The sequence below is a fragment of the Quercus suber genome, unplaced genomic scaffold, assembly GCF_002906115.3.
Source record: "Quercus suber isolate HL8 unplaced genomic scaffold, Cork oak 2.0 scaffold_650, whole genome shotgun sequence".
NCBI classification, from domain to species: domain Eukaryota; kingdom Viridiplantae; phylum Streptophyta; class Magnoliopsida; order Fagales; family Fagaceae; genus Quercus; species Quercus suber.
Genome location: NW_027070091.1, coordinates 87728 through 101685, shown reverse-complemented (window position 1 = coordinate 101685; position 13958 = coordinate 87728). Strand labels below are relative to the sequence as shown.

The 13958-nt window shown below is 36.1% G+C and overlaps 4 protein-coding genes across 5 annotated transcripts; 3 read left to right on the top strand and 1 right to left on the bottom strand.

The window, feature by feature from the left end:
* The first annotated feature begins 423 nt into the window (after positions 1-423).
* Positions 424-2177, top strand: LOC111992351 (protein yippee-like At4g27745). 2 transcript variants are annotated; one of them, XM_024024213.2, is made up of 5 exons: positions 424-550; positions 641-726; positions 1060-1127; positions 1243-1369; positions 1769-2177. In XM_024024213.2, the coding sequence occupies exons 4-5, from the start codon at positions 1277-1279 to the stop codon at positions 1994-1996; spliced, it is 321 nt and encodes a 106-aa protein (XP_023879981.2). In that variant the 5' UTR covers positions 424-550; positions 641-726; positions 1060-1127; positions 1243-1276; the 3' UTR covers positions 1997-2177. The 2 variants fall into 2 exon arrangements, with proteins under 2 accessions (XP_023879981.2, XP_065621829.1); XM_065765757.1 differs by lacking the exon at positions 641-726 and having other exon boundaries at positions 431-550.
* Positions 2178-4678: 2501 nt separating this feature from the next.
* Positions 4679-6782, top strand: LOC111988463 (L10-interacting MYB domain-containing protein). The gene is made up of 2 exons (XM_065765753.1): positions 4679-5860; positions 5944-6782. The coding sequence occupies exons 1-2, from the start codon at positions 5525-5527 to the stop codon at positions 6388-6390; spliced, it is 783 nt and encodes a 260-aa protein (XP_065621825.1). The 5' UTR covers positions 4679-5524; the 3' UTR covers positions 6391-6782.
* LOC111992344 (protein ALP1-like) lies at positions 6397-9301 on the top strand. Its single transcript, XM_024024205.1, has 6 exons — positions 6397-6533; positions 7935-8001; positions 8101-8430; positions 8533-8764; positions 8850-8945; positions 9066-9301. Exons 1-6 carry the CDS (start codon positions 6397-6399, stop codon positions 9299-9301), a joined length of 1098 nt encoding a protein of 365 aa, XP_023879973.1.
* A 1134-nt stretch (positions 9302-10435) lies between these two features.
* On the bottom strand, positions 10436-13407 carry LOC136064239 (uncharacterized). Its single transcript, XM_065765758.1, has 3 exons — positions 13292-13407; positions 11010-11204; positions 10436-10912 (listed from the first exon to the last, which is right to left on the bottom strand). Exons 2-3 carry the CDS (start codon positions 11139-11141, stop codon positions 10562-10564), a joined length of 483 nt encoding a protein of 160 aa, XP_065621830.1. The 5' UTR covers positions 11142-11204; positions 13292-13407; the 3' UTR covers positions 10436-10561.
* Positions 13408-13958: the final 551 nt, after the last annotated feature.

Genomic DNA, 13958 nt, shown 5'->3' with positions numbered 1-13958 from the left:
ACAATCTTGTTAAGCTATATCAACATTGTATTTCGGTTCATTGGGCCATTGGTCGATTTCAATTATAAAATTAGGTATGTTGTAAAATTGTATAGTATAAATAATAAAGTAATTTTTTGAAATAGTAAAATAAGTTAGGAATGCTTTAAGAAAGAGGAAATTTTGAATAATGGTTATCCCCATAAAAGAGGGTAATCAATGTCATTGAAACTCCGAGCTCTTGGATTACAACAATTATAACAATTTACTCATGTCAATAATCAATAAAAATGAAAAAGTTGCGAAAATTTATGTGTTGCGAAATTTTTTTTTATGTGTTGCTATAATTTGATTAAAATAAAGGTTGGTAGGTAATTTCCATAGTGACGTGATGACAAAATTTCCCTGGTAATAAAGTGATAGAGCAGTACAACAACTTGTCATCTTCTCATCGAAGACCCTACTCAAATGTGACACATCTTAGAGAACCCTACCCTAACTCTCTCTCTCTCTCTCTCTCTCTCTCTCTCTCTAGAGCTTTCTATACACACCATCATAGCATATTGGCCAGGTTCGTCTTAAAACTCTGATTATTTGGGTTGATTTAAGCATGTACTTCCCCCCTCTTTTGAACATTCATTGTATTCACTGATCTGGGCAGATGATCAGTACAGTCATCACCGCAGAATTCTCCACCTTCAACCCAGAAGTTGACGAATTTTTTACAAAGTTTTGATCTTTTAGGAGGTAGAGAGTGTCTTCTTCTTTTTATTTTTTATTTTTATTTTTATTAAATTTCACAACCCAGATCCTTATTTGTTTCTATTTTTAAACTGACATTGATGACCGAAGTTTTAGTTGGTTGTTACCCCTGATCATATATAATCTCACCGTTCTTTTCTGCATTTGACACCGACCCTGTCTTTGTCAATTCACTTTAAGTCATTTTCTTTAAGTCATTTTCATTGTTATTAATAGTATGCATTATTATATTTATTGGTCTGACACCGTCATGGTCATCTTAGTGTGAAGTCGATTTCTCATTACATTATTACTGGCTTGTTCTGTGACTGGGAACAGATATCGAGTCAAAGATTAGCTGATTGGTAAAGATATTGTATTTGTACAGCTTGTTAGTGGTGGAGAAGGTGAGCCTCTTATTAAACTCTCATGAATTATATTTCTTGGAACGTTCATATTAGAGGACTGATTTTGTGGTGTTATTTTCATGCCCCTTTATGGTATGATCTTGATTTTGTATAGCAAATAGCGGGTTGGTGTCGGTTTATTAGTGTCGATGGCAGAGCTGGTTGGGCCGAGATTGTACAGTTGCTGTAATTGTCGAACTCATGTCGCCCTTCATGATGATGTCATTTCTAAATCCTTTCAGGTGAAGAATTTGATGTTGGTTTTGCTGCCTTTAAGCTATAATTTTGAAATGCCTATTAAATTGGTTTGATCTGTATACCAATGGAGACATCGATTATTGATACGTGTTAGAACAAGCTGAAAGATTGTTCTTTGCAATGAAATTTACTCACTGGCTAGTTACTATGATATGGTGGCCAATAAGAATGAAATCTAAAAAGAATTCAACTAAAACTCAAGGAACAAGTCTGGTGGTTGTGTTGACTGTTGTGCTCAATTGGAGGGTCTTGGTTTTGGCCCCTATTTTCTAATTTGATTATTGTGTGTGTGTTAGACCATTTTTATTGGCTGTGAATCTATGACTAGGGTGAAAGCAATTATGCAGAAACTTGGTCTAAAATGTTTTCTACATATGTCATAGGGGAAAAATGGTCGAGCATTTCTGTTCTCCCACACGATGAACATTATGGTTGGACGCAAAGAGGACAGGCAGCTCATGACTGGTCTCCACACCGTTGCCGATGTTTACTGCCTCGATTGCCGTGAGGTGCTTGGTTGGAAGTATGAACGAGCCTATGAGGAGACACAGAAGTACAAGGAAGGGAAGTTCATCCTTGAGAAGTCAAAAATAGTCAAGGAAAACTGGTAGTACCCACGAAAGTTTCAGTTCAAGTGAATGAATGCTTCTCTCTGTTCATCTTGTCCAAAGATTTCTCATCCATTGAAACTATTGATTATTGTTCCTTTCTGTGCATTCTACTTCTGTTTTCTCTGTGGATAATGTATTGGAAGTTATTGATTTGTTAATAATATGTAAATAATTCTCTCCATTATGCTTGTTATTCATTGTGTGGTTGAATTTCAATGTATAGACCAATTGGAATCTTAACATGTCTGTGTCTTGGATTAAGAACGCTGAACATTAGGTGTTCTAGTCTTTTTGCTTTTTTGTACATGACATAATAATTTACAAGAAATTGTTTCTGTTCAGACAGTATAGTCTACCTCCTTTTGCATATAGAAGGATATTCATGAACCATAATCGTTTATATGCATGATGCTTAAATTGCAGTACCATGGTCTTGTAAAACTTCTGCTATGCTTTTCATCAATATAAATGTGGTGGGAGCAAAAGGAATTAAGGTAGGGTGAATAATCGTACGTGACTAATAATGATATTGGATGGTTGAATATTATTCAAAATGAATGAATGCTTCTCTCTGTTCATCTTGTCCAAAGATTTCTCATCCATTGAAACTATTGATTATTGTTCCTTTCTGTGCATTCTACTTCTGTTTTCTCTGTGGATAATGTATTGGAAGTTATTGATTTGTTAATAATATGTAAATAATTCTCTCCATTATGCTTGTTATTCATTGTGTGGTTGAATTTCAATGTATAGACCAATTGGAATCTTAACATGTCTGTGTCTTGGATTAAGAACGCTGAACATTAGGTGTTCTAGTCTTTTTGCTTTTTTGTACATGACATAATAATTTACAAGAAATTGTTTCTGTTCAGACAGTATAGTCTACCTCCTTTTGCATATAGAAGGATATTCATGAACCATAATCGTTTATATGCATGATGCTTAAATTGCAGTACCATGGTCTTGTAAAACTTCTGCTATGCTTTTCATCAATATAAATGTGGTGGGAGCAAAAGGAATTAAGGTAGGGTGAATAATCGTACGTGACTAATAATGATATTGGATGGTTGAATATTATTCAAAAATCTGAGACAATTGTGGCCTTATGAGGACTTGAATGTTCTTCAAAGAATTTATCACATGTCAAGTTTGATTATATTGAGTGAATGAGTAGGATATGGTAATTGATTTTCAGTCAAATGACTGGAAATGGTACTGCACACATAACTTTGGGTCTTTTAGTAGAAGAAAATTACATCAAATTTGTTGAATATATATATATATATACACACACAGAGAAAACTCATAATTAGAGGCTCAATAATTGAGACAGGACAAACCTATAGTATTTATTGGTACAAATGCCAGCTTAAGACACTGACAGTGAGTAAAAATATATTCCTCTCTGTCAGAAATAGATAGCCTTTAAAATATAATCAAATGTTTTTATTTATGTTTTTATATTTTTTAAATGTGTAGGGATCATGGTGACCGGTGTATATTTTATTAGAAAGTTATGTACCCAGTCTTAAAGAAAAAGAACAGTATATAACAGGTATATTCAATGTTCCTCTCGCACAAAGTTGGAAAGCTTGAAATTCACTGTAAGAGGAAAATACATTTACTTGATACACAGTATAGTGTATTCCCTCTCGGGACTCTTAAAGCAGTTTCTCAACCAAAAAAAAAAAAAAAGACTCATAAAGCATGATCAGACGGTGTTATTTGAGCTAGATTTATCGTCAAAGCAGGATGGACAAAATGCAGCAATATTCTTCTCATAGGTACCATCACTATCAAGTGCTGTGCTGACTGCTTAAATGCCTGTCCTGTTTGCACTTGTTGCTTACTAGGAGCACAAGATGTCGTCCTCAAAAGAATTTTTTTCTTTCACACAATAAAATAATCTCTCACTCTCCCGCACATAAAATCACAAAGCACTCTTGCGAACTTAGCACTGGCAATAACTAAATCAGTATTTTATTAACACAACATTTTTTTTGTATTAAAATAATCAATAAAAGAGCAATTGGCCATGACATGAAGTAATAAAAACGTAGCTATTACCAATGTAGCTAAACCAGCAAAGAAAAAAAAATCATGGAGTTTGTTGTGTGTCTTTTGTGTTAGAAGTTAAAACCTCATTTTCTCTCTTTATAAGCGTGTTTGTTTCAATTTTTTTTTTTTTTAAAACCATTTTTCTATGTTGAAAAGAAAGAAAAATAGACCCATGTATAGGCCCATGTGTTAGCTGTTTGGTCCCGCATAATTCTCATGTTGGCGTAAATGTGTAATGGACCCGTCACCATATAGTCTCGTAACTACCCATTCCATTGAGGTAGGGTTGTAAAAAATGAAAACATTTAATCCTACATGTTGCTTCTTGATTTGGGTAGATACCTTCAAGAGCAGCTTCACGCACCACTTTTTTCATTAAACTGTTCTATGATTTAGATTTTAGGGTCTGTTTGGATACTGTTTATTTGCTGAAAACTGAAAACTTATTATTGAAAACACTGTAGTAAAATAATTTTTAAATATGTAAATAGTGCCATGAGACCTAAAAATGCATGGTTATGCACATTTTTGCGTTTTTGTCTAGGTCGTGAACACTGAACAATGCCGTGGAACCCAACCAAAAACGCAAACACAAAACAATTTGCACGCAAACGCACGCTTAGAGACCGTTTGGCTTCAGCGTTAGAGACCCACGTTGCACGTCTACGTTTTCCTCTGCGGTAGGACCCAGCTACAGTAGCCCAACTTTAACGCCCAAAATCTAACGCTGAAACTCAAATTGGAAAGAGCAGAACGCACCGTTTCATTAACGTTTTCAAAATACAAAACGCTTCATTCACAACAGGGGTTGAACCTGTACTGTTCACAAACTCTCTGCACTTGCTGAAGCAGAGTGACCCAAAACAAAAACGGTGATCTCCAACGGTCTCTTGAGCAATTCCTTTCTTCCTCTCACCAACTGTGCAAAGATGGAGTCAATGTTCATGAATGCCCCGTCCTCCTCATCTTCAATGAGAGGCACCTACCCACCAACCCGCAATAAATCATCAACAGTCACATTGAAACACGGTAAAAACGCTCCCACAGAGAACAAAAGTCACCATTCCTTCGTGCTTTGCTCGAGCTCAACTGCTCTCCGCTTGGGACGCCGTGGCCGCCACAAGAAATCTCTGCACAAACGGGTACTGTTCTGCTCATACCTTTTGATCTATTGGTGTCTCGTTATTCTGTTTTCCATGAACACACTTCAATTTATGGTTTTGTACAAAAATTGTGTGTAATTTTAGTTCAACGTTTGTGTGTTATTTTTGTGTTTTCCATGACATTAGTATGTAGGTTTCTCTCTGCTTCATTTTATTTTGGGTGTTTCTCACCAAGTGTAGACGTATTGGGACCATATATGTGAGTTTAATTTGCATTTTCCATGACTCATGCATAATTGAAAACTGATATGCATACAAACTATTCGTTGAAATGCCTGAATGAGTATAGAAGGAAGTTGTAGCAAATATGAGTAAGGGAAAATCAAAGGCTGATGGTAATGAAGAGAGAATTGGGTGGAAAGATCCTAGGGAAGTAAAAGCTTTTTGTGATTTTTCTGCAGCTCAAGTCCTAGACAGCAAGAAGCATCAAGGATTTTTGAGAAAGGAAGGGGTTGATGCGGTGATTGAACAGTTGGCTGAAATGGGAAAAGTCGTGACTCACGTGCAGTATAAAAACAAATGGGATCATCTGAAAACGCGATGGAAGGCTTGGAATGAGTGTTTTGATGAGACTGGGTTGGGTTATGATCCTGTAACTGGGGTTATGCTGCAAACTGATGAGTGGTGGACTCGAAAGATTCAGGTTAGTTCAGTTTACATAATTGTGAAAAAACTCTATTATCTACAACTAATATTGTGTTCTAACTACCGGTTGTCCATGTGTAGGCATGTCCCAAGACGTTAACCTTTAAAAACAAACCTTTGCCGAATATTAAATCCATGGAAATCATGTATGAAGGCACGGTTGCAACGGGAAAAAATGCATTCTGCCCGAGTGGTGAAATACCAATTGAATTATCTGAAGGGTCTAGGGATTCCATTGATAGCAAAGAATTTATTGACCCCCAATGTGAACCCTCTGCGAACTCAGTTGACCCAATGGATGTTGAAGGCCCAGCATCATCCAGAGCAATACTGGCAGTGAATAAGGGGAAAGGCTTGGCAAGCGGTGTCCAACTTTTTAGGGGAATTTGCAAGAAACCAAGAAAGAAGCGTTCAACCATTCAAGACATGTCCGACTCTTTGAAGAGCATGTCAGACGTTATTGTTGAAAGTAGAAGTGTTAGTACTCATAATGCACCATTTCGCACCGCAGCAGCTAATGAGATGTAAGCAATAATGGACATGGTGTTGAGTCTTCCTGGGGTGCAAGCGGGTGATCGCCTTCATATGTTCAGCACCTTCTTCTTCATGAATAACGTAGACGGTAGGAACATGTTTGCAGCTAATGTTGAGAGGAAGGAGGTCCAGCTAAGGTGGCTAGAGAAACAGTACGAATTGAACCCTCAATTTCATGTTCTCTGAAGGAAAGGGGCTTGTCTACAGCCCGGGTTGCTTATCTTTATGTACCTCTTAGTATTGTAGTGATCGGATTATCTTTATGTACCTCTTGCAGTCTTTTGTTTTATTTTTTCTTTTTTGTATTGGCATAAACTATATGCTTGCCATGGGTGTGTATGTAAAACAGTGGTTACTAATTACTTGTCATCTTCTATATGCTTACTGCTCCTTCTTCTTATGCTAATGTTTATAATTGTCATATGTACCCACGTTATTTGTCACTAATTAAACCATAGTTCTTATGCTAGTGTTTATATTTTGGTGAGAATTCATTTTTGGTGAGCACTTTCCAAGCTCATGTCAAAGATAGTCTTGGTGGTGAGAAATCATAGGGAAATTTTCAATTGTTTTTTATTTCCAATGTTTATTAATGATGGAAGTCATTTCAAATTTATTTACTTTTCAAATTTAAACTTTCTGCTACTGTGTGTTTTTTGGAAGGGGTATCATAATAAATTAAGTATATATCATACTTAATTTTACCTCTACCTATTAGATGATTAACTCAAATACATAGTGATGCTTGCGGATTGTTGGTCCTCTTGTGTGTGTGTGTGTGTGTGTGTGTTTGTGTTTTGTTAACTATCCAGGTTTGTGCAGCAGCTTTGATAGAGTTTAAATCATGAAAAATGTATTCCTTATCACAGCTATTTGTATTTGTGTTTGTATTCTTGAAACTGGGTAGAATGAGTAATTAGTTCAATTACTCAAAAACTTATCAAACAAAAAGCTAAAATTGTATTCCTTGTACATGTCGGCATTAAGCCAAAAAAGTTTAGGTTCCTAAATACATTAATTCCATTTCTTTGTACCCCTAAGCTGTAGGTATTGGCCTTAATCACACGCTGGAAGGCTAACACAAACCGTAGTGGCAATGCCATTTTTTTTCTCTTTTTCTTGTTGGGTACAAAAGCACCCAGGAACTTAAAAGGTACTGTTCACGAGTACTGTTCACTCAGCCCGTGAACAGTACCATTTTGTCTTTTTTTTTTTTTTTTTTTTTTTTATTATATGGAATTGCATGTACATCTTTTATAGCAGTAGTTTTAAATAGATACAAAACAACACGAGGTGAATGATGGTGAATGATGGTTTGCTCTTCCTGCAAACTGAACTTTCCTCTTTATGTGTGTATTGGCTTTCCACAGACATAAAAAGAAAGAAGTCTCAAGGTATTCAAAAGGATGAATTTCCTAAACGACACAGCTGATTCCCAGCACCAGTAAGTTTTGAAAGGAAATAACTTGTTTTTAGCGTACATATTATAGTATCACTCAATATTATGTACATGCAATTAAAGTTCGTAACATATGCAGGGACGAAGACTTTGACATTAGCAACGACATTGTACTTGTAGCATATATAGCTGGGTGTGCAAGTGTTGTAGCTTACATAGAGACATATATAACCAAAGTACCAATGCATACAAATATACAAACAGGGTATGAATGGGTATAATATACATTAAATGGAAATGAGCAGAAATGTCACAATATGTTTAGAATGTCAAGCCATGTGTTTCGACAATTGTGTTATACATTGCGCATTCGGTATGGGTATGATGGTACCAAGAGTATTTGCTTGAAGGAGTCAGTGGCAATGGCATTGGTGCTACTTGGTAATGCCACGAGTAACAGAATGATGCAAGATAGATTTCAACATTCCGGTGAGACAGTGAGTCGACATGTGGGCACTGTAATTAAATTGTTAGCCACGGTTATGGCACCAGACATTATGAAGCCTACTGATCCTACATTTCGTACCATGCCATCACATATCCAGGGGTCATATCGATATTGGCTGCATTTCATGGTACTTTGTCAATTTTGTATCTTGACTTGATTGTATTCCTATTATCTTTATGGTCATACCACATGTTTCATTTTCACATGCCATTTTTGTGGCAATTGTCAGGATTGCATTGGAGCGATTAATGGGGTTCACATCCACGTGGTCTTACCAGAAGAGGATCAACACCCATATAGAGGAAGGAAAGGAGCCACAACAGTAAACTGCATGTGCGTATGTGATTTTGACATGAAATTCACATTCGCGTGTGTGGGATGGGAAGGATCAGCACACGACACCAGGATCTTTTTAAATGTCCTCAACAATGAGAGTGACAACTTCCCAAAAGCTCCACCTGGTTTGTAACTATGCAGTTTAATGATAGTATTAAAGTATGTATTATGTAGTGAAAATGCTAATATAATAAACGTGTTCGTTTGCAGGAAAATATTATCTTATTGATTCAGGATATCCGATGAAGCCAGGGTTCCTTGCCCCATATAAGGGGGAGCAGTACCACATCCCTGATTTTCAGCCAGGTTCACAGCTACATCGTCCAGAGGAAAGATTTAATTATCTCCATTCCTCACTTCGTTCGGTCATAGAATGAATGTTTGGAGTTTGGAAGAGTCGATGGAAAATTTTGAGATGTATGCCAGCGTTCTATATACGCACTCAAAATTACATCATTGTTGCTACAATGGTTCTGCACAACTTCATTAGATCCTTTGACCACAATGACATTCCACATTCCCGTTCTGCACAGCGTGCATATGGAGGTAGTGAGGGAGGTCATTACGATGGAGTGGCAGATGTGGCCTCTTACTTGGATTCAAATGAGATGAAAGAGGTTCGGAACAATATCACAACATCGATATATATGGACCATAACTGATGGTGCACAAACTTCAATGTAATACCATTTTGTGTCATGGTACTTTTTTTGTTGTCAAGCAGAACTAATAGCTCACAAAACTTGGTTTGTTGTTAAGCATAACTTGGTTTTTTTGTTGTAAACCATTTTGTCAATGTCTGCACGGGCTAAATGCTGACATTTGTAGTAGCTGTATGATGTATGCTGATTTATCCTATATGAAAATGCTGAAATGCTGAAATATTAGAAATTATTAATGCAACAAAAATTTTAATGCAGAATTTTGAATGCGGCAGAATTTTTAATGATGCAAGGAAGAATTTTGAATGCAGCAGAATTTTTAATGATGCAGAATTTGTAATGCAGAATTTTTAATGCAGAATTGTTAATGCAGAATTTTTAAGGCAGAATTTTGAATGCAGCAGAATTTTTAATGATGCTGAATTTGTAATGCTGAATTTTTAATGCAGAATTGTTAATGCAGAATTTTTAATGCAGAATTTTGAATGCAGCAGAATTTGTAATGATGCAGAATTTTTAATGCAAAATTTGTAATGCAAAATTTTGAATGCAGCAGAATTTTTAATGATGCAAAATTTGTAATGCAGCAGGATTTTTAATGCAGCAGAATCATAAAACTTTCAGAATCAGTTTCATGTATCTTGTTCTGTCACAATCAGGATTTTTAGTTCATAAGTGCAGGTCAATTTCATGGAATGCTCTTAGATGTTAAGGTATATTGTTAACATAATAACTTATGATTTTGCCACAGCTGAATGTAGGAGTGTACTTTGATTAACTTATAATCCTAGTAACATATCACATAGAAACCAACACGTTTAAGTAGCTTCCTAATACAAAAACTGTCCAAAAAGCTCTCCTAACACTTGTGCATCACACCATCCAAAAGTTGGTCCAGTGTGCTTTAGCAATAACCATCCAACATACTTCAAAAGTTTGGCTCACAGCAGATATATAATAAAAAAAAAACTAAAAAAAAAAAAAAACACAAAATCTTGGCTTATTTTTTTTAAGACACCATTTATTCAATCTATCAATGGCTGGCAAATTGTGTGTGTATATATATAGGCACACATATACAACAACAGAATTTCCAATCTTCTTTAAACTTAGCAATAACATTATCTTCATCAAACGTCTCCACATTGTTTTTAACAGTACAATTACATACATATCATAAACTACATTGCAATAGTACGATTAACATACAAAACAAATGTACTATTACAACTTGCAGTTAGTACATACAATTACATCTCATTAGGGCAAACACATATGCCTGATTTTGACTTCCCCAGACCTAGTAGATAAGATAAGCAATACTAGAAACATGACCCCCAAGACTACTAGAGATATTGTCAACTTCGTTGCTTTCTCTTTAGAGATCATGCATGCAGCCTTGGCTCTTTCAAACTTTCTTTTTGCAACTCGCTCCCTTTCCAATGTTGCGGCTGTCAGGGCGTGTGCTTGTTTCAACTCTTCATTGGCAACTCCCACCGCATGCTCCAATCTGTTGAATTTGGCAATAACTATAGGTGCTACTGCTGCGCCACGCGGACAACAAATGTTGGCGTCTAACCACTTGAAGAAATTGCATGCACGGTCATCATCCTGCACAATACAATACAATACAGAAACAGGAATACAACTCATTGGTTCTTTAATGCACAACACAAATATTTTGCCAATACTTGGAAAGGGTACTTACTGGTGACCAATAGCGACAACCATAAAACCTCATACCAAATGTATGAAGTTTCAGGGACGTCCTAATTCTGCAGTTCTCAACGTCACAAAAATGGCCACCAGAACTGGAGAAATAGTTACTTGTTTCCGACATTCGTAGTTCTTGGCAGTAGATATTACGTTGGCTTCGATTAGTGAACCGTAAACCAGGTTGGTGCTATAAAAACAAAAAGACAACTTGAGCATAAAAGGAGTAGCAAGAGAGGTTGGTGCAATTTACCCCTAATTATGTAAAACACCTAATTCATAAAAGTGTAAGTAACATACTAATGGAAATTATAATTATAAACTAATCAATGGGTCTACAAGATGTTGAACCTTGGTGTTATGGCAAGTACCACTTGTCATCTACCCAAGCAATGTGTGATGAGTTCAATTCAAATAATTAGTTTGAAAAAAGTTGAGTTACCAGTGCAGGTCAGCTTGCCTCATAGTGCAGCAGCTACTGCACCAGGTGATGTAGCATCAGCTGCCACACTGGTGCAGCAGAGCATGCCACCCAGTGCAGTAGCACAGCATGCCACCCAGCATAGCATGCCACACACTGGGCAAATCTGATTCCCACAGAGCATTGGTTACTGTTTACAGTTTAAAGTACATAGTTTAAAAAAAAAATCCTACTAAAACATATCATCTACAAAGTTGAATGCATGCAATATTGCTATCGTGTTCATCTATTCCGGTTTTACTCAAAACCAATAATATTTGTGAAGAAAATAGGTCCTCAAAAACCACAGTGAGCATGTAATTCATATTTAGTGGAGGAGGTTGATCAGCACAAATCAAGGTCATTTGATTGTCAATGTCAAAATAAAATTTGAAAATTCCTTAAAACCAAAAGGGGCAGATGCCTTTCATTGTGCAAAATTATCAATGTTACTCGACCTCATGATTTACTGTCAATTGAATGACAACTATCTTTGGGTCTACAAGATGTTGAACCTTGGTGTTATGGCAAGTACCACTTGTCATCTACCCAAGCAATGTGTGATGAGTTCAATTCAAGTAATTAGTTTGAAAAAAGTTGAGTTACCAGTGCAGGTCAGCTTGCCTTATAGTGCAGTAGCTACTGCACCAGGTGATGCAGCATCAGCTACCACACTGGTGCAGCAGAGCATGCCACCTAGTGCAGTAGCACAGCATGCCACCTAGCACAGCATGCCACACACTGGGCAAATCTGATTCCCACAAAGCATTGGTTACTGTTTACAGTTTAAAGTACATAGTTTTTTTAAAAAAAATCCTACTAAAACATATCATCTACAAAGTTGATTGCATGCAATATTGCTATCGTGTTCATCTATTCCGGTTTTACTCAAAACCAATAATATTTGTGAAGAAAATAGGTCCTCAAAAACCACAGTGAGCATGTAATTCATATTTAGTGGAGGAGGTTGATCAGCACAAATCAAGGTCATTTGATTGTTAATGTCAAAATAAAATTTGAAAATTCCTTAAAACCAAAAGGGGCAGATGCCTTTCATTGTGCAAAATTATCAATGTTACTCGACCTCATGATTTACTGTCAATTGAATGACAACTATCTGTTTAGTATTCCTTAAGCCCGTGAAGAAATGACTAATAATAGTACAATTAATTTCTTGATCACCAAACTAAAAGCCTTACATCAGAGATTCAGGGTAAAGAAGAAAACTAACACAAAGTAAATTAGTTAATATAAAGGAAAAAATGTCACTGCTCCCTTTTGGTTTGTATAAATGACATTCCCCTTTGAGATTTGTACAAATTAGTAGAAATCTTTTTTTTAAATAGAATATTCTCTTAGGAAATTAAAAGTGTTAGAGAGCATGAAGTTATTTGTTGAGTGAGTGTCATACCAAAACCCAGTCGGGTGATAATCCCAACATTCTCAGAAAAATTAATGCTAAAAAAAAAAAATCAAACCCATCCTATTTCAAGCTTCCAAGTTCTTAACTCTAATTAGTTCATGCTACGGCTCACCCTTCACCCAATCTTATGGAAGAAATAAGTGTATAGGAGCAAGAATCTGATTTAAATGAAACCCATTAACCCATTAACAAGATAAAAACTTTGTAAAAAATAAATCATATTAACCCATTAACAAGAACTGAAATTCCAGCAAATGAATAGAGAGGACTCAACTTGGATTCTATCAAATCAAATGAAGTAAATTTCAGCTAATGAAAGAAACCCATTAACAAGAACTGAAATTCGAACAAGACAGGATGGAAAACAACGAACAAAAAATTTGAGAAAACTTACCGTGCACAGTGGGATTCGTTTGTCTTTGCCGGCGTCGGACTGGGTGACGTTTCCCGTGGATTTATCTTCTGAGGTCTTCGCTGGCGTCGGACCTCGACTGGGTCTCTAGTGGGCGCTGAACTCTCATCTCTGGTGGGTGAGGAGTGAATAGCAGAGAGAGAGAGAGAGAGAAAAAAAAAAAAAAGAAAAAAAAAAGAAAGAAAGAAAAAAACAGGTTTTCAGCTGAGCTACAGTAAAACGCAATTCCTTATATATTTTCAGCTGTGCTACAGTACCCACGTTTTGCTACAATATTTTTCAGTTTTCAATTTTAGTTTTTAGTTTTCAGTTGTATCCAAACGGGCCCTAAATGGCTAATACTGTAGAAAACAGTTTCAAGTTAATGTCACTTTACATTCGGACAAAATAAAATAATAAAAAGTTAATGTTACTTTACTTGTGCAATTTTTTTTTTTTTTTTTTTTTTTTCTAAATAACCTTTTGGCAATATCGTAAATTGATAAAACATACAACCCAAAAGCACTTTATCCCATTTGAATATTTAAGGGATTACTGCCTAAGGAGTAAGGGCATCATATCCATGATTGTAAATTTGTAATGAAAGACCTTGTGGTATTACACTTAAATACTAATCATGATAGGTCTGCTTTAAGTAATGCGGGCTGTG

Coding starts and splice junctions, on each gene's coding strand:
- LOC111992351 (XM_024024213.2), top strand. CDS start 1,277: ATGGCAGAGCTGGTTGGGCCGAGATTGTACAGTTGCTGTAATTGTCGA. Junction 1,370..1,768: donor TCATTTCTAAATCCTTTCAG/GTGAAGAATTTG, acceptor CATATGTCATAG/GGGAAAAATGGTCGAGCATT.
- LOC111988463 (XM_065765753.1), top strand. CDS start 5,525: ATGAGTAAGGGAAAATCAAAGGCTGATGGTAATGAAGAGAGAATTGGG. Junction 5,861..5,943: donor GGTGGACTCGAAAGATTCAG/GTTAGTTCAGTT, acceptor GTCCATGTGTAG/GCATGTCCCAAGACGTTAAC.
- LOC111992344 (XM_024024205.1), top strand. CDS start 6,397: ATGGACATGGTGTTGAGTCTTCCTGGGGTGCAAGCGGGTGATCGCCTT. Junction 6,534..7,934: donor AGGAAGGAGGTCCAGCTAAG/GTGGCTAGAGAA, acceptor TAACATATGCAG/GGACGAAGACTTTGACATTA. Junction 8,431..8,532: donor GATATTGGCTGCATTTCATG/GTACTTTGTCAA, acceptor GGCAATTGTCAG/GATTGCATTGGAGCGATTAA.
- LOC136064239 (XM_065765758.1), bottom strand. CDS start 11,141: ATGTCGGAAACAAGTAACTATTTCTCCAGTTCTGGTGGCCATTTTTGT. Junction 10,913..11,009: donor GTTGTCGCTATTGGTCACCA/GTAAGTACCCTT, acceptor TGTATTGTGCAG/GATGATGACCGTGCATGCAA.